We start from the raw sequence: 26109 nt of genomic DNA, 5'->3' as shown, positions 1-26109 counted from the left end.
CGGCCTGTCTGTGAGGAAAGGAGGCTGGCGGTCCCGCGGGTGTGTTCATCCTGAGGGGGGCTGCCCGGTGTGTGTGCGGGCACAAGGCTGGGACGATCGGCCCTTGTGCCAAGCTGCTCGCTGCTGGGTGTTCTCCAGGCGCAGCAATGCCCAATTCAGCGTTAGTTCGCAGCCCTCGGCCCGGCAGCTCCTCTCCGAAAGCGTTCAGTGCAAAGTGCGGGTCAAGTATTTCAGAGCAGATCCCAACTTAAAAACTGCTACTCTTCGTGTTTTAGATGAGCTTCTAAGTTTTAACGCAAATGTATCTGTGAGTTGAGGCAGAGTGCTTTTAGGCTGCCATTTTGTTTGTGTTTTTATTTCACTATTTCTGAGTAATACCCCGAAAAGTGATGAAAAAGATCAACTTCCCTGAGCACAGCTTACAGCGTCTGTGACCCAGACTCAGTGAGAGACTCGGATGAGAACTCCAGCAGAGATTGAGTTTGTTGGATGCTGTAAGGCAGTCTGTTCTTGCAAGGACACTTGGATAACTTCTTCCTGTAAGACGGAAGATTATCCAGCCCTTGTTTGGGCTGCTTTTTAACATTTATCTTTAATTTTCATGATGTCTAATCTGTGCAGCTCTGCCTGAGCCTGGAACTGAAGTTTGGATTTGCAGTGCCATTGGCTGGCAGTGAGATTCCCTGCTGGCTGCCTGAAGAGGGCCCATTGGCTCAGGGAGAAACTTGCTCCCTCCCATCTTGCCCTACTTCCTTGCTGCTTCCTCTGGATCTCTGCCTGCCTCTCCTGATGGCGTTCTTAGTCATGCTACTTTGTGGCAGGCTTGTCTTCATGCAAAGCTCACAGTGCTGATGCTGTCAGGTTAAGAAACTCCTGCCTTTGCTGCCTGAAGCAGCACACTGGTGGATGAAGCTTGGGAAATCCACTGAAGGCTGTCACTATCTAAATTGAGGCTCAGGAACCTCCTCTGCATGTGAGAATTGGAGAGAGTGTTTGCTTATAGCATAAATTAATACCAAAATCTCGCAGAAATCCCATTGTCCATTCTTAAAAAGAATTTTTCAGTTGGAAGCACAGAGTTGCATCCTTTCAGGCTGATTTCCATGTGTGTGAAGGGAGCCTGACAGAGCACAGACATTGTCCTTATGGAAGAGCAGTTCAGTGTGTCTGGAAGCAAAGCCACACTGAACCTGTGTCCAGGTGTGATGTCCCAAACCTCCTGAGGGAGTGTCCTGGCAGGTGATGTGATGGTGCTGACACATTTTCCCCTCTTCATGCTTCAGTGATGTGCGCTTAGTGTCTCTGTCTGCTGACATCAGTCTTAACTTCATGGAAAATGCCTTATTTTGCTTTCTCAAATAACATTCTCAAAACCAAAGGAGCTCTGACATAGATATCAGGATGTATTTTCATAAGTGGGACAAAATATTTGTCATGATAAAAGTTTGCTCATTAGAGTTGTAACTGTGTAGTTGTATTTACTAAAAATATATGCTTTATTTACATTCATCCATGTATGGAATTTCATGGTCCTGTATTTATTGTTGTTTGTGAAATTATAGCATTTCTCTCATGTTTACCATGCACTGATATGTATTTCAATACTAACTGCTAAACAATTGTCAAAGAAAAACTTGGTGTGACAAGAATCATGTTTAAACTTATTCAGGAGATTTAAGCAGTATTTTTAAGAATTTGAATTTTATTTTATAATTTGGCCTCACTTGCATCAATGCTGTATAGTACTTCAAAAAAGCAATTGAACTGTGCTTGCTTCTGTTTCTACCTCATGCCATTGCATTTGTGGTACTGTATTTTGCATACTAGTGGATATTAGTTACATTTGTCCTTTTCCATTGGACTGAAACATGGAAAAAGTAAAGAACACCTGTGTCAGTGGTGCCTGTGCTCTAGATAACCTAAGCTGTTTAAATCCTGCTGGAGTGAAATCCGAGAGCCTCCAGCAGCACCAGCCTTGTCCTTGCTGCTTTCTGTCCTGGGTGCAACACCCACAGGCCTCCAGATGAGCAATGTAAAATTAGTATAATCTGCTCCATTAGCTTAATGGGGCTCTGTGCAAAGGATCAGCAAGAGCTGCTGGATACACCTGGCTGAGCAGCTTTGTGGCACATTGTTCCTCGGGAAGAGCAGCCCTGTTCTGTTCTCTGCGCCACACCAGTGCTGGGGGTTGGGGTTCCCCAGGAGCTGTGCAAACCTGCAGGGCAGAGTTTGTGTGGAGGAGAAGGAAGTGCTGGAAGGTGCTGTCTGGGGCTTTGGCTCTCAGCTGCCCAGAGGCTGAAGCACCCACGTGTGCAGTGTGTGTTTTAGGACATCCAGGAGTGCTGCAGCTGTGCAGTGGGACACGTAGCTGGTGGGAATGGTTCATGGATGTGCTTTCAGAATGCAGGAGGATTCACTTTGTTCACAGACATTCCAGCACTCTCTGTGCCTCCTGCAGTTCATCAGAGCATCCCTACAAGTTACACAGTGTGCGCTGTAGTTTGAATGAGTCAAAAGGCACTTTGGGTAGAGCAGATTAGTCCTGCTCAGCAGTCTTGCAGCAAGGAAACTGGGTGTGTGCATGATCACAAAACCCTGGCCCAGAGTAAGCTCTGTCACCTCCCCTTGGGTCATGAGTCATAACCTTTACACAACTATCAGACTTTTGTTCATTAGCTTTTTTCATAGTCTTGATAGTCCAGGAGCTGTGTCCACATGGCAAGGTTCTGACCTGGTACAAACTGGGGAGTTGGAGCAGATGACCTCTAAAGGCCCCTTTCAACAAAGACTGTTCTGTGATTCTATGCTCTGTAACTCAGATTTTTCTGGGAGTGTGGGATGTGACCATGGGTTTATTTTATTCTAGCTTGCTTTTTTTTGTGTGTTTCTGCTGGATCAGACAGCACAGGTCTCTATCGCACTGGTTCATAGGGTGGATGAAGTATTTTCTGGACCAGCATTCCTTCCTTTCTGCTGCTGGTGCAAGCTCCTGGCAGGGATGCTCTGGCTAATTTGATAAATTGTGACTCTGTTCCAGATTTGATGGTAAATGAATACTGATGAGGGCTCTTGTAGTGCAGAGCATTGGTGCTTGCAGTCCTCAGAGTGAAAAGTTGGAGAAGGGTGCTGCACAGAGGGCTTGTGGGGTTTTATTTATATGTGTACACACATGTTTAAAAACTTCTGTGCTTGTATAAACACACACAGAGTTTATTGCTTCTTGACAGGAGCCCAGCCAGTTCCCTGTGACTGGTTCTGTGGAGCCTGCAGAGGAACTCTGTCCTTTCTAACACTCGCCTGCTACATCTGCAGACCCCATTTATTAGAAACCATTGATGAAAACAAATCAAATCAAATGCTCTGGGGCCTACTTAGAAGCAAAGACTAAGATCTTCATTCTGTCACATCATACCTGTGTCCAAGAGCCTGACAAGCCTAAAAGATGATTGAAGTTTGGGTTTGCCTGTCCTGAGTGCATGAAGTGAGTGCTAATAGCTTAAATGTTTCACAAAGAGAAGAATAAAAGCCAAAATCAGTGAGCTTGACCTTATGGGTTGAAGGGCTTCTGCTATTGCTCTGAACTGCTTCTTATTCCTAGAGCTGCTGAATAGCAGAAGAATGTTTTACTTTCCTGCTATAAAACTGCTCAGTCTTGGCTACCATTAGATTTTCATTAGGAAATCACTCTCTAAGTATTACATGAAATAATTAAATTTTTACAATTCTGAAAATTCAGAATTAGGAAATGAGCATATTCATTGCACAAAATTATTCTTTCAGGTATATCAAACTGCAGAATGGCTTATGTGCACTTTTGATTTCGGATTTGAATTACTTGGATGGTGCCCCAACATCTTCAGAGGAGGAGGAGGATAATGATGATGATGATTCTGAAGAGGGCAGTGATGAATATGATGACTCTGGAGCTGAGATCGAAGATGGCTAAGAAGATGATGATGATGATGATGATGAGTGTGATGAGGGGGATGAGAGTGAGGACAGTGATGGAGATAATGAGGATTTCAATGATTCTGACGACAGTGAATTAGAAGAGCTGGCTGAAAAGGAAGAGACAAGAAAGAGAGGTTGTTCAGAAAAGCAGGTATGTGCTTAAAGCTGTAGGGTGCAAAATTATCTAGTGAACTTTCTTGAGGTCTGAAACTGTGTGATTAGGTGTTCAGACAAGATCTTTTTATTGTGCCTCTCCCAGTTGATTCATCTTGTACTTCTGTAATTTTCTTGACGTGTTTTCTTGAGGTGGCTTTTACTGAGAATGTTGTATTTTCTCTAGTCTGCAGCAGCCCTCTGTGTTGCTGTTGGCAGCTTCTCTGATCCTGAAGATCTGCCTGGATTAGCACACTTCCTGGAACATAGTATGTATCTGCTCCTGTTTCATCTTCTCCAGCCTCAGTGCAAAATGGGTGCTATGTAGCTCTGCATTTCTGAAGTATTTAGTATCAATTCCCAATTTGGCTATTGGAGAATTTATTTTCATGAGCTTGTGATTTTATACAAATAGTGACTTAGTAAGGAGTTCTTAATATGGGAGAAGGTGTCTCATACACTTTGCCAAGCTGTGTATTAGTTTATATCAACTTCATTTGTTAGCCATTAAATAGAGGGGAATTACGTTACCTGTTGCTCTATAGACCAGGTTGGAGCTATGGACCTTTGTCTCCTGGTAAAGGATGATGAATTAGTAATTTGGACACAGAAACCACGTGAAGTTTCTGACCAGGTGTATTTCAAAATACTGTTCTTGCCTGGCTGGGGCCAGGCCTGCCTGGGAGGGCACTGTCAGAGGCAAACTACAGCAGGTACTGGGCAGATCAGCCAGGCTTCCTCTGCCTGTGAGCTGGGGGTCAGTCATAGAGGGGTTGCTCTAGCTGCAGTCAGGATTAACAGATTGATGCCATTTTGGCACTGTTGGTGATTTTTTGTTGCAGTGGTTTTTATGGGCAGTTTGAAGTACCCAGATGAGAACGGGTTCGATGCGTTCCTGAAGAAACATGGGGGCGGCGACAATGCCTCGACGGACTGTGAGAGGACAGTGTTCCAGTTTGATGTGCAGAGGAAGTACTTCAAAGAAGCCCTGGATAGGTAACTTTGTATGAATGGTGACTAGATGTTAATTAATGTCTGTATGTGCCTCAGGAGCTTGGGCGTAGTTGTTCTTCATTTTGGGATATCAAAGCTGTTGCTGAACTTCCATAGCTACCTGCACTACAGCAGTGATACTGAATTAGGAAAGTGCTGGTTCCCTCTGGATATGTTGCTGTTTTTTTGCTGTGGGATTATGTAGGACCCATGTTTAAGTCTTAACACATGCAGTTCTTTGATTGTTTTGGCACTCTTAAACTGGTAGCATTGATGACAGGAGAAATGTTATGCAACGTGACAACTGATCAGAGGGGAAGTGCTCGCAGAATCCCAGTGATTCATCCTTTGAAATGTCTGTTCTGGTAGAGTTACTGTTTTTCCTAAATTGTTAGTTTGTTTCAGGCAGCCTTCAAAGTTGTGGTACAATGTGTGTCTCAGAGGGAGGCATTTTACCCGGTGCAGGTTATTCACTGCTGAATGTCTCTTTTGCCAGAAAGTGCTTAACTTGCTCTTTTGTGCTTTGGGAACAACAGAGCTCCACTGGTTGGCATGGTTTCCTTTGGTGAGAGGAATTTCTCATTCATAGGGGTGTAGCTCAATATTCTTGATGCCATAAAATATCTCAGGAGCAGCACACTCCACTACAAATTTACTTTGTCACAAGAGCAACATGTTTGCACATTTTTCCAAGTATAACCTAAATTTTACTTTACTAGGCCAATTTCAGTTTCCATTTGCAGATTAATTCAGCTTTTTAAGATGTTTGGAAGTGCAAAAGAATAAAAAAAATATAATTGCAATCTGTCACAACAGCTTGCTTATTGCAGAGGAAAACAGAACTTAGGAGTTCTGTAGGACAGCTTCTCATACAAAGGAGATAAGGAGTGCTGAGGATGAATTCTGCTCATTCAAGCACTTGTGGATCTGAAGAAATGGAAAGCCATCACCTTTCAGTTGTCTTCAGTGTAATGGGTCTTCTGGCCATAGAACTCCATCACAGATATATTAGTTTTAACCTTTTATTGCTCCTAACCTTTTGCTTCAGCCAGTTCAGTTTTTCATTGAAAAACCTCAGCAATAAAACAGAACTATTAGATTCTCTGGCTGCCTTCTGCAGAGTCTCCATGCACTGCAGATCTCTCCCTTTCCAGTGCTCTTCTCTCTGAGGATACAGAAGAAATTTATTTGGATGACAACGCTGGCTTTTATAGTAGATACTAAAATTGTAATGGATATAGAAACTTATGTTTCATGGAGTTAAGAAGAAACTTCCTCTGTGGTCATATTGTTCCTGAGGAACAACTGGGATTTCCTCTGAAGCACCTGATACTGGTCCCTATCAGCTCCAGATTCCAGACTAGGTGGATCACTTGTGTGGCTCATTTTCAGGATGTAATGCAGATAGTCCTGCACCCATATCCTACTGCATCCAACCAATTCAGTCCCACTCTGGAGCTGGGAAGTTCTGCCCTTTGCTTTCTGATGGCTTTTGTCTTTAAGATGTTATAGTCAAGAATGACATAGCTCCTAGTAAGTCAAGCAACTTTGTAAACCAAAATAGTAGATGTTGGATTTAATTACTGGAGTTTTGGCCTAGTTTAATAGACACTGAAGAAAAGTATATGAATTTTTTCTGTTCCATAGGTGGGCACAATTCTTTATTCACCCATTAATGATCAGGGATGCAATAGATCGAGAAGTGGAGGCTGTAGACAGTGGTAAGTAAGAGAATCTTTTCCTGTGTGTTTAGCCCATCTTCTTAAAACAAACCCTACTTTGTGATATTGCTTATTGGTTTCTGTGTTGAACTTTCCTTCTAAGCACTTCAGTCAACCTCACATAACTTACCTGAGAGATGAAACTCTTGAATTGAAGCTTTGTGGCTGTTAGATATCAGTGGCTTTTAGAGGAAGAAAGAAAGACTGGATGTGGTGCCAGCGCTGTGAGAGTTTACCCTCACATTTTCACTAATTGGAAATTAATAATCTGAAGTGGTTTGGCAGTAACTGGCAGAGCAGTTACATGAGCATGTGGATGCTCTGCAGTGAACACAATGCCTTTAGCTGCAGCAGAGCCCCAGAGCTCTCTCCAGTCCTGTGCAGAGTTAATACAATAAGTTGAGGTGATTTTACTTGTCTCCTTATTCTAACACCTGAATAAGTAACAAGTCACTTCCCAGAAGGAAATTAAACCAGGCACAGAAGCAAGTGGAGTGTTGATTTTCTTATATGTGATGAATACTCCCAGACTGCCTCTAAAATGTCACTGTTTTAGGAAAAAAATAGCAGATATCCCAACTGGGTCAAATATTTATACCAAGTAATTTTCTTTATCTGTCTTCTGGCAGGGAAAGGGGGTGATTTGATCTTTGAATTTAGATAAAAGTCAGTGTAAACAAGGACCTGCCTTTGAGTTAGGGTGTGGTTCTTCAGCAGTTCCAGCCATTTTACACCTTGGTGGTGCAGAAGCAGTCCTTGCCTTGCAGTGACACCAGGGTAATGTGCTGCCCAGGAAATGGTGTCAGCTTGCTGAGCTGGCTGCAGGAGAGCCCAGCCACAGGAATTAGTTTACAGCTCTGCTGTACATGGTTGTTATTACCAGCAAAACAGGAATGGGAAAATGCAGTTCAGGAGGGTGAATTGATTTTGGCAGAGCCCCATATTTAGATTAGTATAAAGTGGTTGTAAAACTGCATTTTTAGAAACTTATCTTGTTCACCTTTCAATTTCTTATTTCATTATTAGGCTAGGGGTTGTTCTGTGTGACATATGGTAGAAACAGGTTTGTAATTGTTCTCTAGCTCTTATTGCAGGGCCTGGTCCTACATAATATTGATTAATTTTGTCCCCATTGAACTTAACATAGAGCATTCAGACAGGACAAGTTGGTGCTTTACATGCTTTTCCTTCTTGACACTTCCTTTACTTCTAACACCTTCTTTACTTCTCAGCTATATTTTTCCTCTTGTATTCATTATTACTTTCTTATTTCACTATTGCATTCATATATTAAAAGAAATTTCAGACTGCATCTGTGTGGTATGTCTCCTTTTCAGTTTGGCTGAGATTTGTGCTTTGTTTTGTGGGAACATGATGTCAAACTTTGATGCATGCCACTGCAAATTCTTATAATTAACAGAGTATCAGCTTGCAAGGCCCTCTGATGCAAACAGAAAGGAGATGTTATTTGGGAGTCTTGCCAGGCCTGGACATCCTATGAAGAAATTCTTTTGGGGTAAGTCATGTATTTCTGTTACAAAATGGTAATGATACTTAAACTTTTAACCACTTAGAAGTTTGAGTGGTTAGATGCACTAACATGAACTGTCATATCACAGCAACCATTAAACTTGTTCAGAAGAATTCAAGCAATTATCCATTTTGCAGGAAAATGGTTGGGAATAAAAGCAGCTGTCTCCTTTTTAAGATACTTTTCTTTCTGGTACTGCTTTTTGCTATGTTATAACTGGGTGCCCAAGGTGTATAATTATGGAACTGTCTCTTAACACAAAGGTGGTGCTCTCTGAGTCATCTCCATCTTGCTTAAGCTTGGTTTTTTTTGCTATTAGAATTTCCTGGAAAAATAAATTATTTCTTGTTGTCTGTCAGGGGAGGCTTTTCAAAGTAAATAATTCACTGTTGAATTTCTGGAAGTTAGATCTTCACAGCCATGTGGGGGGAGCAGAATGAAATTTGTCCTTCTCTTGGACAGTCCAGTCCTCTCTCCCTCACCCTGTGGTGCTGGTGAGTGTGTAAATAGCAGTGTGATTGATGGGTATTAGAGTTACCAGCTTTGAAGTGTAGCTTGTTTTTATAAATTTCTGTGGTGACATACACTGAGCTTCATATTTCCTCCTCTTTTTTCCTCTGCTGTTCTGGAAGGTCCATTGGTGAGGGAATGGCTGGCAATACACAGTGAGAGATGTGATAATGCAGGAGGACTCTGGCCTTCCTTGTTATAAAAATATCAGCTGTCCTTTGGATAAGAACCAGAAATCAGAAAATAGCCGGTTTCACTTGACACTCCTTTCACTCCAATTTTCTCTTGGGTATTTTTAATGTGCTTTACCATGATTAGACTTGGGAGGAAAGTGAATTCTCACTAAGTGTGTTCTTGCTGTGTGGGTAACTAGCCCTGCCTCCCCTGTGATGTTTGCAGGTAATGCAGATACCCTCAAGCACGAGCCCAAACTGAACAACATCGACACCTACACCAGGCTGAGGGAGTTCTGGCAGCGCCATTACTCTGCTCACTACATGACCTTGGTTGTCCAGTCTAAAGGTAACATCAGTTCTCCTTAAAAGCAGCCTCATTGCTGCCTTTGGTGCTTTTGGAGCCAGTCCAGCTGTAGCCCAAGCCAGTCTAGTGGTTTGTCCAGTCCTGCAGAGGGTATTTATATGTAGATTTTAGCCTGGTTTCCAAATGAAACAAGACCTGAGCAATTGTGCTGTGTTATTGTCATCCTGCTGCTTCTTGAGAAACCTTTTCAATGGGTTCCATGTTAACACAGAAGGGAAAATCTCAAAGATGACGTTTCAGAAATAATCTTGTAGCAGTGAAGAGTCAAACCAGTTAAATGAATTAATGCTGCTGATTTCTCTGCCATCAACAGTGGAACTCCTCAGCAAGTGATGGGGACACTGTCACTGAATCTCCCAATCAAATTGTCTTGTTTGTCTAGGAGGAGTAGAAGTTCTATTTTTTCCCCCATACCTTGAAAAATTCTATTAAAATGGATTATGGTTTGTGTTTAGGGAGGAGTTTTGTTGAATGCTAAAACTGATTACAATTCCCATCTCTAAAATGGAGATGATAATAATAGAGGCATTCTTTCTTTTTTTCTCCTTTGCTTTTAATTTTGGTCTAGACAGTAAACTACTTAGGGTGCTGAATGCCTCTTGAATAGTCATTTAGCCAGTGATGGATTGTAATATTTTCTGTGGTGTTTGGGAAGAATGGTGGTAGCTGGTAACCAGCCAGGTCAATTTTGTATTTCCTTCTCTGTTAAAACAAACCCAGCAGCGAATCCTCCTCCTACCTCATCCAGGCTTTTTTGCTGCTGTTGTTTACATATACAACATCACTTCTGGAGTTCAGAATGGTTGCTTAAACAAGCAAAGTTTTTATATTAAAAAAGCTTTCTGGTTTGTGACTTATTTCCCTTAGAAAAGAGGATGGGGAGAAGGAATCCTTAGGACTGCAGGACTGAGTTTGAGGAGGAAAATTCCTGTGTATAATCTGGAGAGTCATGGAAAGAGTTGCAAGTCCTGGTGGTTTTGTAGATCCCTAAGACAGTAATTCCTTCTGCAGTCACTCCAGACACTGCTGAACTTTAAATCCCAGTTGTGTCAGCCTGGGATTTGAGCCCCCTACACAAACCCAGAGCTGTGGCCACAGATACAGCTCAGCAAATGTTAAGAATTGGTTCAAACCAACAGCTTTGAAGTTTATAATTTAGAACTTTGCAGTTTTCAAATACACTGACTTGCAGCCTCTTTGAAATAACTGAACTGGTGAGATAAGGTAACTTGTCTTAGATCTTGAGGAAATTGCATTTCTGTCTTTCTTCTCTTTATTTTAGAAACACTGGATACATTGGAAAAGTGGGTGACAGAAATCTTCTCTGAGATCCCAAATAAGTAAGATTCATTTGATGCATAAAGACATTGTAGATGATAAAATTATCTCTTCTTAAAATGACATTTTAAAGAATCCCTTACTGGAGAAACAAAGGAAATCACCATTTGTTAATTAACATTCTTATCTGAGAAAAAAAAAGGCAACTTTTAAAATTAAAGACCACTGTTAATTGTTCCAGGAAGACTTTGTTTCTGCTTAACAATTATTTAGGCTGTGACCTGTGTGGTGCTAACTTGAAGCTGTGTTTGCTTAATATGTGTTGATGCCTTGACCTTATGATAAGTCATTCAAACTTAGATTATCATTTCACATTGCTTATCTTTGATTTGTGTCAAAAATAATAAGAAGCAAAATTAATTAACATCGTATCTGGAATTTAAGTGTCATCCTTAGGGTGGCAGTGGGTTAGAAATAAATATTTTTTTTAATGGTTCACTCCAATATGCCCTCTAAAAAGGGGGTTCTTCAAAAGCTTTGCTAACTTGAAGAGCATTTTTCTGCCTTTTGCAAGAGATTTGTTTCTGTGGTGCTTGGAAATGCTCTTGTGAGAGCCTAATGCCATTCAGAGACACATTTGTCTGTCCTGGCCACTTCCCTGCTCATCCCTGCTGCCCCACAGGACAATCCATCAGGATTCCTTGGGTGCAGGGTGAACTCAGGATGTTGTTTGCTGTTCTTGGCTGTACAGAAGCAGGTTTTGTGCTTCTTGTACCGAAGGAAGGGGGGTGTTGGGGTGGTATCCACATCTGGGTTAATTGCTCAGTAGTGTGGGCAGGCTGCTTCCCAGGGAACCTCCCTGGGGCTGGGGGAGTGCTGGGCTGCACCCTTAAAAAAAGGAAAAGGACCTTTTCCAGGCTCTCTGGTGTCTTCTCTGATGCCTTTGAATATCTCAGTGTAGCCTTGAACCCCTGCCAGTAACATCACACTTCCATTTTGCTTTTAAGTGGTTTACCCAAGCCCAGCTTTGGCCATCTGACTCAGCCTTTTGACACACCAGAGTTTCACAAGCTTTACAGAGGTAAGTGAAATGGATTTAAATGTTTTGAATACCTGCGTGCTGAAAGAAATATTCTCTGTGTGATCCAAATACTTTGTGGAGTAATTCTGTGTGGTTTTCAATAGCTTTTAACTATTCTTTCTGCATTATGTAAAATTGCTTATCTCTGTCTCGTCATGTATATTTATAATTAATTTATTTATTTGTGTCCAGTTGTTCCAATCAGGAAAGTTCATTCATTGACCATCACTTGGGCACTTCCACCACAAGAACAGTATTACAGGTACACTGTGCTGCATTTTACTTCTACCTTGTTTAGACTGTGAATAATTTATTGACTTTCACAACAAACCAAAGAATCTCATTTACTTGTCTGATTACTTTGGTTCAGCTAGGGGGGCATTTTAAAAATGAATTCAACTGCTGCAGATACAGTTCCTTTCCTCACTGACTCAGATCAGTCATTATGTTCTGAACTCCCACACTTTCAGCTTATTATCTTAATTCTGCCTGAAAAGGCAAAACTTGCCCTGAAAAAAGAGACAGTGTATATTTTAGTCATTAGCCCAGTGATTTGAATTCTTTCTGTGAAATGTGTTACCTCCTGGCATCTAATCTCCTCCAAACTTTCTCTTAGGGTGAAGCCTCTTCATTATATTTCCTGGCTGGTGGGACATGAAGGCAAAGGCAGTGTTCTTTCTTTCCTTAGGAAAAAGTATGTGGTTTTTAAGCACGGTTATTAAATGCTTTGATCTCATTCAAATACAGATAAACTCTGTTTTGTGTATTTGTATTTTCTATAGATGTAAAAGCAGGCCAAGACTGCCTTTTTTATCAGTGTTTTGTAGTGATATTCTGTGAGGTGATGATAAACCCAAGTAAGAAATAAATGGGATTTTTGTCTCTGAGTAATGGATCAGCAGTATCTCTGACTGATCTTTGAGATCTCCAGAAGATTACTTAGCGTTTTCACTGTTTTTCTTTAATTCTGTGTCCTCAGGTCACATCCTTAAGCTGGAAAAGCTTTGTGTAAACTGTAAATGGTTTGAAAACCTCTGAAATAAAAATACCCTGTGATATACTGCTTCTAGCTAAGCTCAAACAAAGCTGAAAGGATTAAATAATAAATACCTTTCACTCTTCCATAGGTTTTGGGCCCTTGCATTGTATGGAGGAAATGGAGAGACAGGGTTTGAACAGAACTCCACTTACTCCATCTTCAGCATTTCTGTGACTTTGACTGATGAAGGTTACAAGCACTTCTATGAGGTATGGTGTCCTGCAGCTTGTTTTTCCTGCTGTTCCCCTAATGGCTGGAAAGATGAATGTGTTCCTTTCTGTCTGCAGGTGGCCCATGTTGTGTTTCAGTACGTGAAGATGCTGCAGAGAAGGGGGCCAGATCAAAGGCAAGTGTTTACCACTCCAGCAGATATTTGTGCTGGTGTCCTTCTCCATTATCCTGTTATTTGTAGTGTTTGCCCTTTTTGTGGAGTTCCTGGAGCATAAACAGGGAGTCGCTAGTAAAACTTGTCTGTGTGGAAAACATGTCAGTTTTAAAAAGTTCAAAAAGAAATTTTCTAAATGTTTATGCTTATTTCCTGGTGTTTTTCAGTTTCATTTACTGTGATGTGATTCCTTCAGTTTAGTAAGCTGAACTAGTGTAGAGGTCAGGTGCAGTTTTGTGTTCATTTTAAATGAATTTGTTGAGCGAGGTCTGTGGAAGTCAGGGCTGGGTGTTCTGGTGTTAGCCTAAGTTTATGTTAATTTGGTATCAGATTTTGACTCTTGTTAGTTAACTTTCTCTTTGGAAAATGGAAGAACTTTCTGCCAGTTCTGAGAAATGCCATTTTGGGAAGTGCATTTAATGTTGGCTTCTGTGTCTTGTATCTGAATGAATCATCGATCCCACCATTGATGCCTTTCCTAGAAGGCTCCTTTTTTAAGATTCTTGGTAAATGTTGTGGAACAATGGAGAAAATCCACTTTTATTATCTTCTTCCTCCTTTGCAGAATATGGGAAGAAATACAAAAGATTGAAGCTAATGAATTTCACTACCAGGAACAGGTATTTATCCTCTGTTCTGACATAGGTAAACCATGAAAAGTAACTACTTTTTCATTTTGAAACATATTTTCAAAGTTCTATTTGAGAAGAAATGCATTGTGCACTTAATGAGGCTGTATTTGGCTGAAAGGAGATGTATTCTAGGCAGAGAAATATTGAGATTTTTCCCTAACAGAATTTAATGTTGATTTTTCATTCATTACCTGCTAGGTAGGCTCTTTCAGTTTAGATTTTCTTACTGCTACTACATTTAGTCATGTTCTCTTTCTTACTTGGTAACTTGTTTTTTTTCTTTGAATGGCACTGAAATTTCTTTTTGGGAAAACAAATCCATCCATACAAATACTCCATACAGCAGGAACAGAGATTTGTGTGTGCTTTTGTGACAGGGTTGTGAATCCCAGGGGCAGAAGAATGACTTAGTCATGGCACCCCAGTTTTCTGCTTGGTGAATGGAGCTGTGCTAAGGGCTGATGGGCTTGGCATGGGCTTGGCATGAATGATTAGGGGGTGCCTAGGGGAGGTTTAATGTTTCCTCAGGTGTTTGGTGTCTTAAGGAATCCTTGGGAATGTTTCCCACTACATTTACACAACAAAGATGTGCCAAACTCAGCTCTTTCCAGGTATCTGTGATCTCTGCCACAGGATCTGTACGGTCCTGTGCTGCCTGGTGCAAACACCCCAAAAGCACTTGGCAAGAAGCTGAGCAGCCTGGTCCTCCAGGCAGCCTTACCCTGCTAAAAGGCAACGTGTATTTCTTGTTTAAACAGGAGAATCTCCCCCTCCTCACCCTGCACATCATGGCAGGGGGCTGGGGAAAGGAGCAGAGCCAGAGCTACTCGTGCAGCAGCTGCAGTTCCTTGCCTTGTGCTTTCCAGGCCACTTTAAATCTTGAATTGATGTAGGGCTCTGCTTGTGTCCCCTGGAGGCAAGGAGTGCTTTCTGCTGGGTCTTTAACTCGATAGATTCCATGCCTGTAAACTGCATAATCAAGGTTTCTTCTACAAAGATGATGTGTCTGACATGTCAGGATTCTCAGAGGAGATTGAACATTTGATATGGTTATGAAATATATTTAATTTAATAACTGAAACGAAATGCTGTAACAAGCACAGCATCCAACACATGCTCAACATATCTGACTAGTCAAGCTCTTCACAGAACAGAAAATTGGTATCTTGGGTTTCTAATTATGTGACAAATAGCTTTATTTCTTTGCTTGCAGACAGATCCAGTTGACTATGTGGAAAACCTTTGTGAGAACATGCAGTTGTTTCAGAAGGAAGATTTTCTGACAGGAGACCAGCTCTTGTTTGAATACAAGCCGGAGGTAAATGTTCTTTGAACTCTGATTATATGTTTTGATGTAAGGAAAACAATGTGCATACTGTGTAATACAGGCATATGGATTATATGTTTTGATGTAAGGAAAACATGTGCATACTGTGTAATACAGGCATTTGTAATTAAACATAATGCAGGCACAGGTTTTGTATTAATTGAAACACTTGTATTCAGAAAGCAAATCTGTTTTGTAAGCTTGTTATGTCTTGTTCTTCCTACATTCCAACTGAGAAGTCTTTGCTGGCTCAGGCAGTCAGAGCTGCATTTGAAGTGAAATATTGTCTGGAACTTGCAGATCATTGCTGATGCCCTGAACCAGCTCAGCCCTCAGAGAGCCAACCTGGTTTTGCTGTCTGCTGCCAACGAAGGCCAGTGTCACCTCAAAGAGAAGTGGTTTGGGACTCAGTACAGCATGGAAGGTAAAACAGCAGCAGAGCTGAGAATGTCTGATTCCTGCATTGGAGGAAGTGAAAGGCTGACAACACAAAATACAAGTGGGGAAATGAATCCTCAGTGCTTTATTGAGCTCTCCATCAGTCTCTGTGCCACCCAAAGCTGCTCTTTCTTTGCTGCCAGTGGATTCCCACTCCTGCAGTTCCTTTGGGAGGCAGAGGTCCCAGTGAGCTGCACTTGCTGCCATTCAGGGAAAGAACAGCAATGGAGCACAGGGTGTGGGGGGAGCTGGGTTACCAAGGCAGACTTGATTTGCTTTTAATAGGGCTGCTTCAGTCCTGTTCCAGAAGATTTTGTAGGAAGGGATTTAGAAAGAGTCCTGAGGAATGGAGAGATGTTAAGAAACTGCTGTGATACTGCAGATCTTTCTGGAGATTGGGAAAAGATGTCTGGAAATAGGATGGCCTTCCCTTCCTGTTGAACTAATGCATTTCATGGTTTTTAACAGATATTGACAGCTACTGGAGTGATTTATGGGACAGTGACTTTGAGTTAAATCCAGATTTACACCTTCCAGAGGAGAACAAATACATAGGTAAGGCACCTGGGCATGAGTGAAATCTTCCCCAGTGATTTATTTGAGAATTTGCTGTGGTTTAGAAACAACCTAAACTGGTATCAACCGGTTTTTGCAAATTAAAAGAACATGAGCACTCTGTTCAGCTGGATTTTATTTACTCTTCTTTTATTTATAGCTTAAGAACTGAGTTATTTTAAGTTATATAAATTTACAAATGATATATCCATAACAGAGCAGGCCTCACAGTCAGTGAGAGTTAATACAGAGCTCTAAACACCTTAGAAGAGAATTTTATTTGCTTAATCCTCCTGTTTCTGAAAGCATTTAAATACCATCTGGTTTTGTTGCCAAAAGCAAATGAAATGAAAACGAGGACTTGTGTCCTGGATGGAAATGTGATGCCACCACTTCTGCTCTGCTTTGGCCACTGTTCTGGTGTGGAAGTGAAAAAGAGATATTCTTTGGGTCCAGGAAAGTACTGTCACAAATAATTTAAAAAACTGGAGGGGAAAAATGTATTTTTTGATACTTTTGAAGACTTGGATGAATTTAGCCTGATTGTGTCTGTGAAACACACTAACATGTGGTTTTGGTGTGCTTTTTCTCTTTGTTAGCCACCGACTTTGCTTTGAAAGTTTCTGACTGCCCTGAAACAGAATATCCAGTCAAAACACTCAGCACACAACAAGGCTGTCTCTGGTACAGGAAGGATGATAAATTCAAAATCCCAAAAGGTAAATGCCTGAGGGCTTTCTGAATAGCAAGACCCTGTTTTTACAATAATAATCCATGGTAGTGTTCACCATGTAAACTGAAGTGCTTGCTGTCAGCTCTTCCACGGTCCTTTTGATATGTTTATTAGCTACAATAAAAGAGAAGCAGGTGAGCTAAGGCAACAAAGACACCCTGCTGATACCTCAGGTTGAAAAGTGGAATCACTGAAGTTTACTGACTTCTGAACAGTCTGTCTGGGGATAGGATTGGGCAGACAGAATATGCTGCTGAGACAGGGGCTTGAGAAGGAAGGAGCACTTTAATTAGAAGGGACTTAGTCTCTTCTACAGGAAGAGAAAAATACAGCCTGGATCAGAGACAAGAGTGTAAAATATATTGCTGCTTTCAAGCAGAATGTCACAGTTTTTAGTGTCTCTTAAACAGATGTTCTGTGAAGTTTTCTTTTTCTATTTATAGTGGTCATGCCATGGGAGTGCTCTGCAAAGCACAGCTTTGTTTTCCAATATTTGGTACTTCGAAGGGAAGATTTTTGGAATAAGAAGGAGAAGACATTTAATGATGACTTAAAATAAGGAAAAAAGTGTTATAAATGAATGACCATTTTCATTAAACTCGAATTGTCACCAAAGAGCAACTTGATGGAAATATATTTGAGTTCAGAAAGTTGTCACTTTCTATTCAATTGCTCATTGAAATTTCCTTTTCCTCCCCAGGTTATGTTCGATTCCATCTGATCTCTCCATTGATACAGCAGTCTGCAGAGAAGTGAGGATTCTATTATTTATGCTTACCTTGCAGAGTAACTAAACTACCATACCTAGTGAAAAACGGGGAAGAGACTTTCATTTTAAGCGGGAATAGAATAAGGTGTCCTTTTCTCACATCCTTCCACCTTCCTTGTGGTTTTATCTGCAGTTTGATGGTGGTTCTGCAGCAGGTCCTGCCTGTAGCCAGCAGATGTGTAAGGAGTTCATGGTGTGATATTCCCCAGGGCAAGTCTGGGGAAAAGCAATGTGACAGCAGCAGTGCTCAGAGAAGGAGGTGCTCCTGAAAAGAGCAGCCCACAGTCATATCCTGAGCATGTCCCAGCATCCTGGGAGCCTGCAGGAGCAGGACAAGAGGCTGCAGCAGCCTTGGGAAACCAACTGGGGTCAGGCAGAGCTCTGGGTGCAGTTCTGGGCCTTGCCTGAGGCTGCCATTGCTGCTTGTACCCAGTGTCACAGTGCTGTGTCATAAGCCTGCCAAGACCTGCACAAATCAGGTTTTGGGAAAGCCTTTTTAAATCTGTTTTCAGGAGGTGTGTTAGTTTAATCTTTGAATGAGAATCCAGGCAATAACAAAAACCTGAAAGCAGGGACTGCAGTTTCCAGGTTGTGTAGCCTGCTTTGCTCTAGCTTATTATTATTTTTTACCTTGGTAGATAAATAATCATCTCATTACTCAAGAATTGAGCATAACTGAGTCTATCTGTCCCCCATACCATTACACAAAGTGAAATAATTTCATTTACTGTGATTTTTCCATCTTTTGAGCATTGTCTTGTTAAAATGTGCATTCTTACCTTGAAGAAACCTTAAATCTTGTGAAGGTGGAATTTTTCACATTTCAAGGACATCCTGACACATTGCTGGATGTCTAGATCATTTTAAAGTAGTGTCATGTGCTTTTTGCACAAAGGGAAACCTGCATTCTCTATTTCTGTTTTTTTGGGAAAATTTCTTTTTTAATCTCATTTTACACAAATTCCATTTCTGTTGGAATTCACTGCATGTACCATCAAGCTCATCGGGCTTCACTTTGATATTTAGTCCATCCTTTTTTTTCTTTCCTTTTAACCTCCTGCCCTTCTCTCCCTCCAGCATAGTCTTGTTTGATACATTTGTAAACATCCTTTCCCACAACCTGGGGGAACCAGCTTATGAAGCAGACGTGGCTCAGCTGGAGTACAAGCTGGTGGCTGGGGAGTATGGCCTGATCATCAGAGTGAAAGGATTCAATCACAAACTACCTGTAAGCTCTGCTCCTCTCCTCACTGCTGTTATGCCTGCAGCTTTGCAGTGTGTGTGCTTTTCTGGAGCTGTGAATGGTTGGATGAGGTGTTTTAGACAGAAAAATTGGTCCCTGGCAGGGTAATGCAGCGAATGTGCTGCTTTTTCTTGTGCTTACATGTATAAAGATGGAGTTGTGTGAACTTACACCAGCTCAAATTACTGACTTCAGGCTGACTTAAATCTTCCTTTTAAGTAATAACTGTATCTCCATTAAAATGTTAACAGCTTTTTCTATAAAAAGAGCTTTGTGTCTCCCATGGCCATAAAGAGGATTGGAGCCTTTCCATCTCTAAGTTGCGCCTGTTTGCATGATGTCTGGAGAAGGGTGTCTGAAAAGAGATTTTGGTTTCAGTTTGACTTTGGAGATCCAGCTTCTGAACATGCACATTTTGGGTGCAGATTTTCTGTGTTGGCTTGCTGAGAGGATTGGGGGATCCCTGTTCCCATTCCCTAAATTTGTGTAAGGCATGGCAGGCAGAGAGAGGACACAGTGAAGAGGAGACAGCCATTAACTTCCATTGCAAGAGCTTTGCTGGAGCTTTAAGGCCATTAATCACTTGTCAGACTTATTAATAGCAGTTTTAACAGAAAAAGCCAAATACACAAGCAGCAGGGTCTGAATATTCTCTTTCTAAATCCTGAATGATATCTCTGTTGTGATGTCATTTTACTGGTCAGCTGTAAAAGGAAAAAATGGAATATTGAATACAGAAATGTTGGGGGTTCCACGCTAGATTTGTGTCAATAGAATGTGGAAACTCCTATTGATTTGGGATATTGAGCTTATTCACTGTGTAAAAACACTGCCCTTCTGAAACAGTCATTTGGGATAGAATTGTTTAGTGAAGAACATCTGGCAGAATGGAGGAATGTGCTTTAGGAATGCTCCATGTCTCAATAATGATAATTTTATTAATGATAATTTTATATTATTGTACAGCATTAAATTAAACCAACAAAAAACCCCAACTGAAACTCTTCTCTTTACAGCTTCTATTTCAGCTCATCATCGATTACTTGTCTGACTTCAGCTTTACTCCAGCAGTTTTTGAAATGATAACAGAGCAGCTGAAGAAAACATACTACAACATCCTCATTAAACCTGAGACTCTGGCCAAGTGAGTTCTGGGGAGGGCAGCAGTGGCTGAGCTGAGGAGCTCAGGGATCCCAGGGCTGCTTGCAGGCTTTGCTGTAGCTTAGGGAGCCCCAGCAGTGTGACAGTGTTCATGGGGTCTTAGGATGAGGGAAGAGATGAGGATCTGACTCCATGTTTCAGAAGGCTTGATTTATTATTTTATGATATATATTATATTAAAACTATACTAAAAGAATAGAAGAAGGGATTTCATCAGAAGGCTAGCTAAGAACAGAAAATTAATCATAACAAAAGCTTGTGTCTTGGATTGAGAGTCTGACCCAGCTGACTGTGATTGGCCATTAATTAGAAACAACCACATGAGACCAATCACAGATTCACCTGTTGCATTCCACAGCAGCAGATAATAATTGTTTACATTTTGTTCCTGAGGCCTCTTGGCTTCTCAGGAGGAAAAATCCTAAGGAAAGGATTTTTCAGACAATGTGTCTGTGACACAGCAGCCCTGCAGCAGCAGGGCAGACGCGTGGCCAGGGAGCCGCTGTCGCACAGTGACCTGGAGCCAGCAGTGGAGAGGGCACAGCCATTCACGGGCTGCTGGAGCCCTCTCCCTGTCTGCAGCCAGGAGTGGCATCTCTGGCATGCAGCAGCTCCTGATGAGCCCTGCCTGTGTTCCCTGCAGGGACGTGCGGCTGCTGATCCTGGAGCACGGCCGCTGGTCCATGATCGACAAGTACCAGACGCTGATGAAGGGGCTCTCCATCGACGCCCTCTCCGCCTTCGTCACCGCCTTCAAATCACAGCTCTTCGTGGAGGGGCTCGTGCAAGGCAACTTCACCAGCAGGGTGAGTGCAGCCCTGGCAGTGCCTGTGCTCACACTGGGATTTACCACACTGAGCTCTGCTCTGCCTCTGCTCTGGCAGTCTGGAGTCCTGTGGGTACTGGGCAGCTTCACCTCCAAAACCTCAGGAGAGCTCGTAGGGATAAGCCAATGGCAGTCCACAGTTGCCAGTTTGAACACAAGTTTCCAGGAATTTGGATTTAAACTGCTGATAGGAAAAAATGTAGTAGATGTCTGTAATCTATTTCTCCTGTTGCCACCATGTTTTATATTGTTTGGTGTATTGATATAGTTGATATGGAGAAATTCCCGCAGTGGTGCCACAGGAGGAGGCTTCCTTCCCTCAGAGCACATTTATCCTGGGAATTTGAGTGCCAGACACATGGAGTAAGGATAACTGGTGCTATTTCTTTGGCTCATGCCTTCTCCTTCTGGAGAAGTGCAAAAAGCAGCATGGAGACTCTGCAGTGTGGCACAGAGGAGGCTGGATGGACTGGGGACAATGTGAGGAGGAAGGGATGTAGGAATGCAGGGATGTAGGGAGCAGGACAGCTCAGCTGCTCTTTGCTTGGGACTCACTCTCTCAAGTGCTACCCTGGTGTGTGTGGTTGTGAATTGGGGTAATAATTCTCCTCTAACTAAAACTGATGTTTGCTTTCTTCCCTAGGAAGCAAAGGATTTCCTGAATTATGTTGTTCAGTGAGTATCTCTTGACTCTTTAATTGCTTATTATGTGAAAACTATAATCAAGATAAGATTCTTTTCTGGAGGAAGGAGTTAGAGTGGGAGTGCTGAGAAATTCCCTTCTTCCCTCTGGTGTTAGCAGGAGGTGGCTGTTGTTGGTGGCAGTTTAAGCAGACGTAGTTCTGGTTTGGGGAAGGGGAAAATGATGTCAGACCAAGTGTGTAAATGTCTGGGTGTTGCTCTGGTTTTGGCCAAGGTGTGAGCAGGTGTTTAAGTTGTGCTGTTTGTGCTCCCCCCAGAAAGCTCCACTTTGCCCCCCTGGCCCATCCCTGCCCCGTGCAGTTCCGGGTGGTGGATTTGCCAAACACCCACCTGCTGTGTAAGGTGAAAACTCTCAACAAGGGCGACGCCAACTCCGAGGTGACAGTCTACTACCAGGTACTGTGTGCTGGGCTGGGCTGCTCCTCTGGCTCCACCCCTCCCTGAGAGCAGGCTCTGCACAGGGATGTCTCAGGGGGGACACACACCCCTCATGTGACACAGGCCCTGTGCCCCAAGGCTGAACACAAGTGGGATTCCCTGTGGGGGGTTCCCTGAAGCCAGCACCTCCCTTCCTGTACTGGTGCTGGGAGCTGGGTTAGTGCTGTGGTGGCTTCCTGGTGTCCCCAGCTATGATCCTGGGGGCTGGGCTGGGCCTGTCCCCTCAGTGAAAACCAGAACTTCCCACCTGTCCCTGCTGTGAATTGTCCCTCAGTGCTGCAGTCCAGGCTGAGGTGTGTGCCACAAGTCACCTTGGCTTGAGCAGTCACATGAAACCCACCCCGAATTCTTCGTTCTCTTTCCAGTCAGGTGCCAGGAACCTGCGGGAATACACCCTGATGGAGCTGCTTGTGGTAAGTTTGTGTTTGTGTCTCCCCTGAGCACTGCTTGCAGCTGAGGCCATGAGGCTGACTGGCCCCAGTGTGTTCTATTGCTGCCCCTGGCTGAAATGTTTGGGTGCTGCAGTGATGGACACCACAGGAGACTGTTCTATAGCTCCCAACCCACAGGACTGAGCCCTCTTAATGCAGTGGTTGTGGCTGGCCAGGGACACTTCAGTGTCCCCCTGCTCTGTGTGGAGCCCACGAGGGGCTGCAGGGCAGTGTCACCTCTGCTGTACCTTTGTGCTGTTTCAGATGCACATGGAGGAGCCTTGCTTTGACTTCCTGAGGACCAAGCAGACCCTTGGGTGAGTTCACTGGGATTCCTCCCTGCACCTGCTCCTACACTCCTGCTTTGACTGGTCTCTGGAGGTTGTACTGTGGGAGTCCTTCCTGCACAGTGGCTAATCCTCAGTTACTGTAATGGAAACAGCAACATCAACGCTTCAAAAACAAAAGCACCCATCAATACAAGGTGCAAGCCAAGTTGCTTCTGAGTTCTGTAAGATTTGCATCTCTTACCAGTGTGTTAACTCAGAATTATTCAGCATAAAGTTGTTCCTTGCACTTCCACACTCAGGCCCCTTCCCCAGGGCTGTTTTCACAGCAGCTCTGTGGTGCTGAGCAGCCTCGCTCAGAGGCACCCTGCTACCTCAGGAAACTGGAGCAGGCTTTTCACAGCTCTGGGTCTCTCACTCTGCTTGGATGAGTTTGCAGGAACCCAAATATGAACACTCCCAAGTTTAAAAGGACTTCCTAAAGCTGAGAAAACACTGAAAAGCAGCAATGCAGAAAATAAAGAAAATAAGACTTTTGCAAATTTAAATCTCAGATTTTTCCCTCTCAAATACCAACACTATTTTAACCTGCAGCATGTCCTGTAAATGAAAAGTTAATTGTGCTTGTGTTCTTTTTTCTTTTAAGCTACCACGTGTACCCCACCTGCAGGAACACTTCTGGGATTCTTGGCTTCTCAGTCACAGTGGCAACCCAGGCTACTAAATACAAGTAAGTGCTCTGTGGGGAAAGTTCCTCATTACTCCCAGCCCTGGCTGTGGGAGTCACCTGCTCCCAGTTGAGAGTTCCCTCCTGTTTCAGGCCACAGAGGGATTTTTTAATTCAAGGGGATGTCAGAAGGGACACTGCTGACAGTCACAACATCCTGACTCAAAACCAGCACCTGAATAAAAAAGTAGCCTTAGGCTTCTTAAAACTGCAGTGGTCCTGACTTGAATAGTGAAAAGTAATCTCAAGCAAGTAAAATATCCCCCTGCCCTTTTGAAGCTGTTCTGCCAGGAGAGTTAAAATCCTGTCTAGCTGTTCTTGTGGCTCATGTTCAGTAGGCACAGCACTGTTATGGGTTTGTTCAAACCTGGCCCTTTGAACTACAAGCATTTGACCTGCCAGAGTTGCAGGAGTTTTTGAAAAATGTGCCATTTGTGAAAAATAACAGTGTCAGTGAAAGCTTAATTAGCACAGTGCTGCTGCCTCTAATTTTTACATTTGGACACTTCCACTACTGAGGTGTTTGTCATCAGTGAGGGTTTTAATGTGTCAGAAACCTCAGGATCCATCACATCACATTTTCTTTCAGTCCCAGTCCTATAGCCCCTAACTCTGCAGGGCTCAGGGCTGCAGCTGGGGACAGCAGAGCAGGTCCCAGCAGAGCAGGTCCCCAGCAGCTTCACAGCAGAGGCTCCTGGGGTGCCTGTGCACAGCTGAAAATGAGAGCACTGCACAAAGTGACCACCAGGTGTTCTCAGAGGAGTTTTCAGGGGATAACAGCAGTGAGCCTCTCCCTTCCTCATCATATGGGGGCTGCTATTTTACCCCTTAATATTTTGTGGATTTTTTTTTTTTTTGTTTGGTTTTTCCTGCCTAATTAAATTATTTGTTTCTCTTTTAGTTCTGAATTGGTTGACAGGAAAATAGAGGAGTTTCTTTCTTGCTTTGAAGAGAAAATCAAGGATTTAACTGAAGAGGCATTTAACACCCAGGTAAAATACCATCTTGAAAAGCACTTCTTTGAGCTGCATGATTCAGTTACAGCTATCTGGTGATTTTCTGAGGTTTTCTGGACAAAGGCCTCACCTTTTAAAATCTGCCTCTTGCTCTGTTCTGCTGTTCCCTAAATGTCCATTCTCTTGCCATTTACAGTCAGGCTCCAAAAGGAAGGAGCTACCTTGTTAATGTAATTCAGCTTTTCTCTCAACTGCAGTGACTGTGATGGTAAATTAAGGTAGTTTTAAACCCATTAAAGCTAATTCTCTTTTTCCCATGTAGGTAACAGCTTTGATAAAACTGAAGGAATGTGAAGACTCCCACCTTGGGGAAGAAGTGGACAGGAACTGGAATGAAGTGGTGACCCAGCAGTACCTGTTTGACAGGCTGGCACGGGAGGTGGGTGTCCTGCAGCTGTGGGACACAAAAACCACACTGCTTTTGCAGCACTTTCAAAAGCATAAGTGGGATTTATGCTACTAGTGACACACTGCCTCTAAAATTACATGTTCTTTTAAGAGGATTCTTTTATGCAGTGGAGTAGAGGTCGCAGAGGAAATATTCTTATGTTTAAAATTACTTGAATTGCCACTGTACTGCTAAAAGCTCCTTCCTGTGGGTTTCAGATTGAAGCTCTCAAGTCTATTACACAAGCAGACCTGGTCAACTGGTTCCAAGACCACAGAAGCAACCAGAGGAAAGTGCTCAGTGTACATGTGAGTGTCTGTCAGCTCCTGCTGCCACCTTCAAGAAGCAGAGTGCAGTAAGAGTGTGGGAGAGGAGATCTGTGATGTAACTTGTACTCTGGTTATCCATTTTTGTAGTGTTTTTGTTAGAATTGCATTTCAGTATCTCAAGTTAATTGCTGGGTCAGAGAAACACTGAATGAAATCCCAATTCCTCTTCTGGTACCTTTTTCCAGGTGATTGGATATGGAAAGCACGAAGGGGACTCAGAGGTGACAGCTGTCTCAGGACAGAACTCTTCATCTGGTGAAATACCTCATCTTGTTTTATTGCCCCCCTCCTCTTTGATGCGTGACTTTACTTCCATCAAGGACATCAAAGCGTACACATCAACTCTGAATGTTCTCCCTTACCATAAAATATTGAAATAAAACTGATACCTTGCCCGGCCCTGCTGTGTAATACAGGTGCTTTCTGCAACATCAACATGACAAACCTATTTTTATTAAACCAGAGCTGTAGTGGTAGCTGGGATGAAGAGCCCGTTCAGACACTGAGGAAGCTTTCCTCAAGTTTCCAGCCAACCTCTGATCACCTTCCCAAGTTCATTAAGAAGAGGCACAGCCCTGACTTCCCCACGCTCTCCTCTCCAGCTGTCTGGAGCTGTGGGCTCTGCCCTCATGTCCAGCCTGGCCTGCACCATCCCTGCAGTGCTGCAGCAGCTCCTCAGCAGCAGTGACAGCTCCTCAGGAAGGACCTGCAGCGCTCCTGGAGCAGTGACAGTGGGTGGGAGGGGGAGACAAGCCCGAGGCTTCCATCTCACACTGCTTTTTTAGTTTTTCTGTATGTGCAACATAGACAAAATTAAGATGAAATCAAATAAAAGCTAGACTTAACTGTGGAGAGAAAAGTAGTTTGATTGCTACATCTAGCTACTTACTCAATCATTATTAACTGTAGGAAAAGCACACAATGC

At 42.8% G+C, this 26109-nt stretch overlaps 1 protein-coding gene across 2 annotated transcripts; it reads left to right on the top strand.

Moving 5' to 3' along the window:
- The first annotated feature begins 3781 nt into the window (after nucleotides 1-3781).
- NRDC (nardilysin convertase) lies at nucleotides 3782-26038 on the top strand. Of its 2 annotated transcripts, none has more exons than XM_031058534.1 (30): nucleotides 3782-4102; nucleotides 4292-4373; nucleotides 4947-5100; nucleotides 6745-6818; nucleotides 8239-8334; nucleotides 9259-9381; nucleotides 10682-10739; nucleotides 11685-11758; nucleotides 11951-12020; nucleotides 12375-12452; nucleotides 12886-13006; nucleotides 13085-13143; nucleotides 13748-13802; nucleotides 15028-15132; nucleotides 15442-15565; nucleotides 16048-16134; nucleotides 16734-16853; nucleotides 17568-17619; nucleotides 18714-18776; nucleotides 19946-20023; nucleotides 20684-20846; nucleotides 21510-21541; nucleotides 21826-21964; nucleotides 22372-22419; nucleotides 22702-22754; nucleotides 23371-23454; nucleotides 24353-24443; nucleotides 24730-24846; nucleotides 25074-25163; nucleotides 25370-26038. In XM_031058534.1, coding segments are annotated over exons 2-30 (2604 nt in total). In that variant the 5' UTR covers nucleotides 3782-4102; nucleotides 4292-4372; the 3' UTR covers nucleotides 25565-26038. The 2 variants fall into 2 exon arrangements, with proteins under 2 accessions (XP_030914394.1, XP_014163308.1); XM_014307833.2 differs by having other exon boundaries at nucleotides 18714-18864; nucleotides 19896-20023.
- Nucleotides 26039-26109: the final 71 nt, after the last annotated feature.

This window comes from Geospiza fortis, unplaced genomic scaffold, assembly GCF_000277835.1.
Source record: "Geospiza fortis unplaced genomic scaffold, GeoFor_1.0 scaffold396, whole genome shotgun sequence".
In the NCBI taxonomy this organism is placed as follows: domain Eukaryota; kingdom Metazoa; phylum Chordata; class Aves; order Passeriformes; family Thraupidae; genus Geospiza; species Geospiza fortis.
The sequence above is the reverse complement of the archived record's forward strand: the minus strand, read 5'-3'. Positions and strand labels throughout refer to the sequence as shown.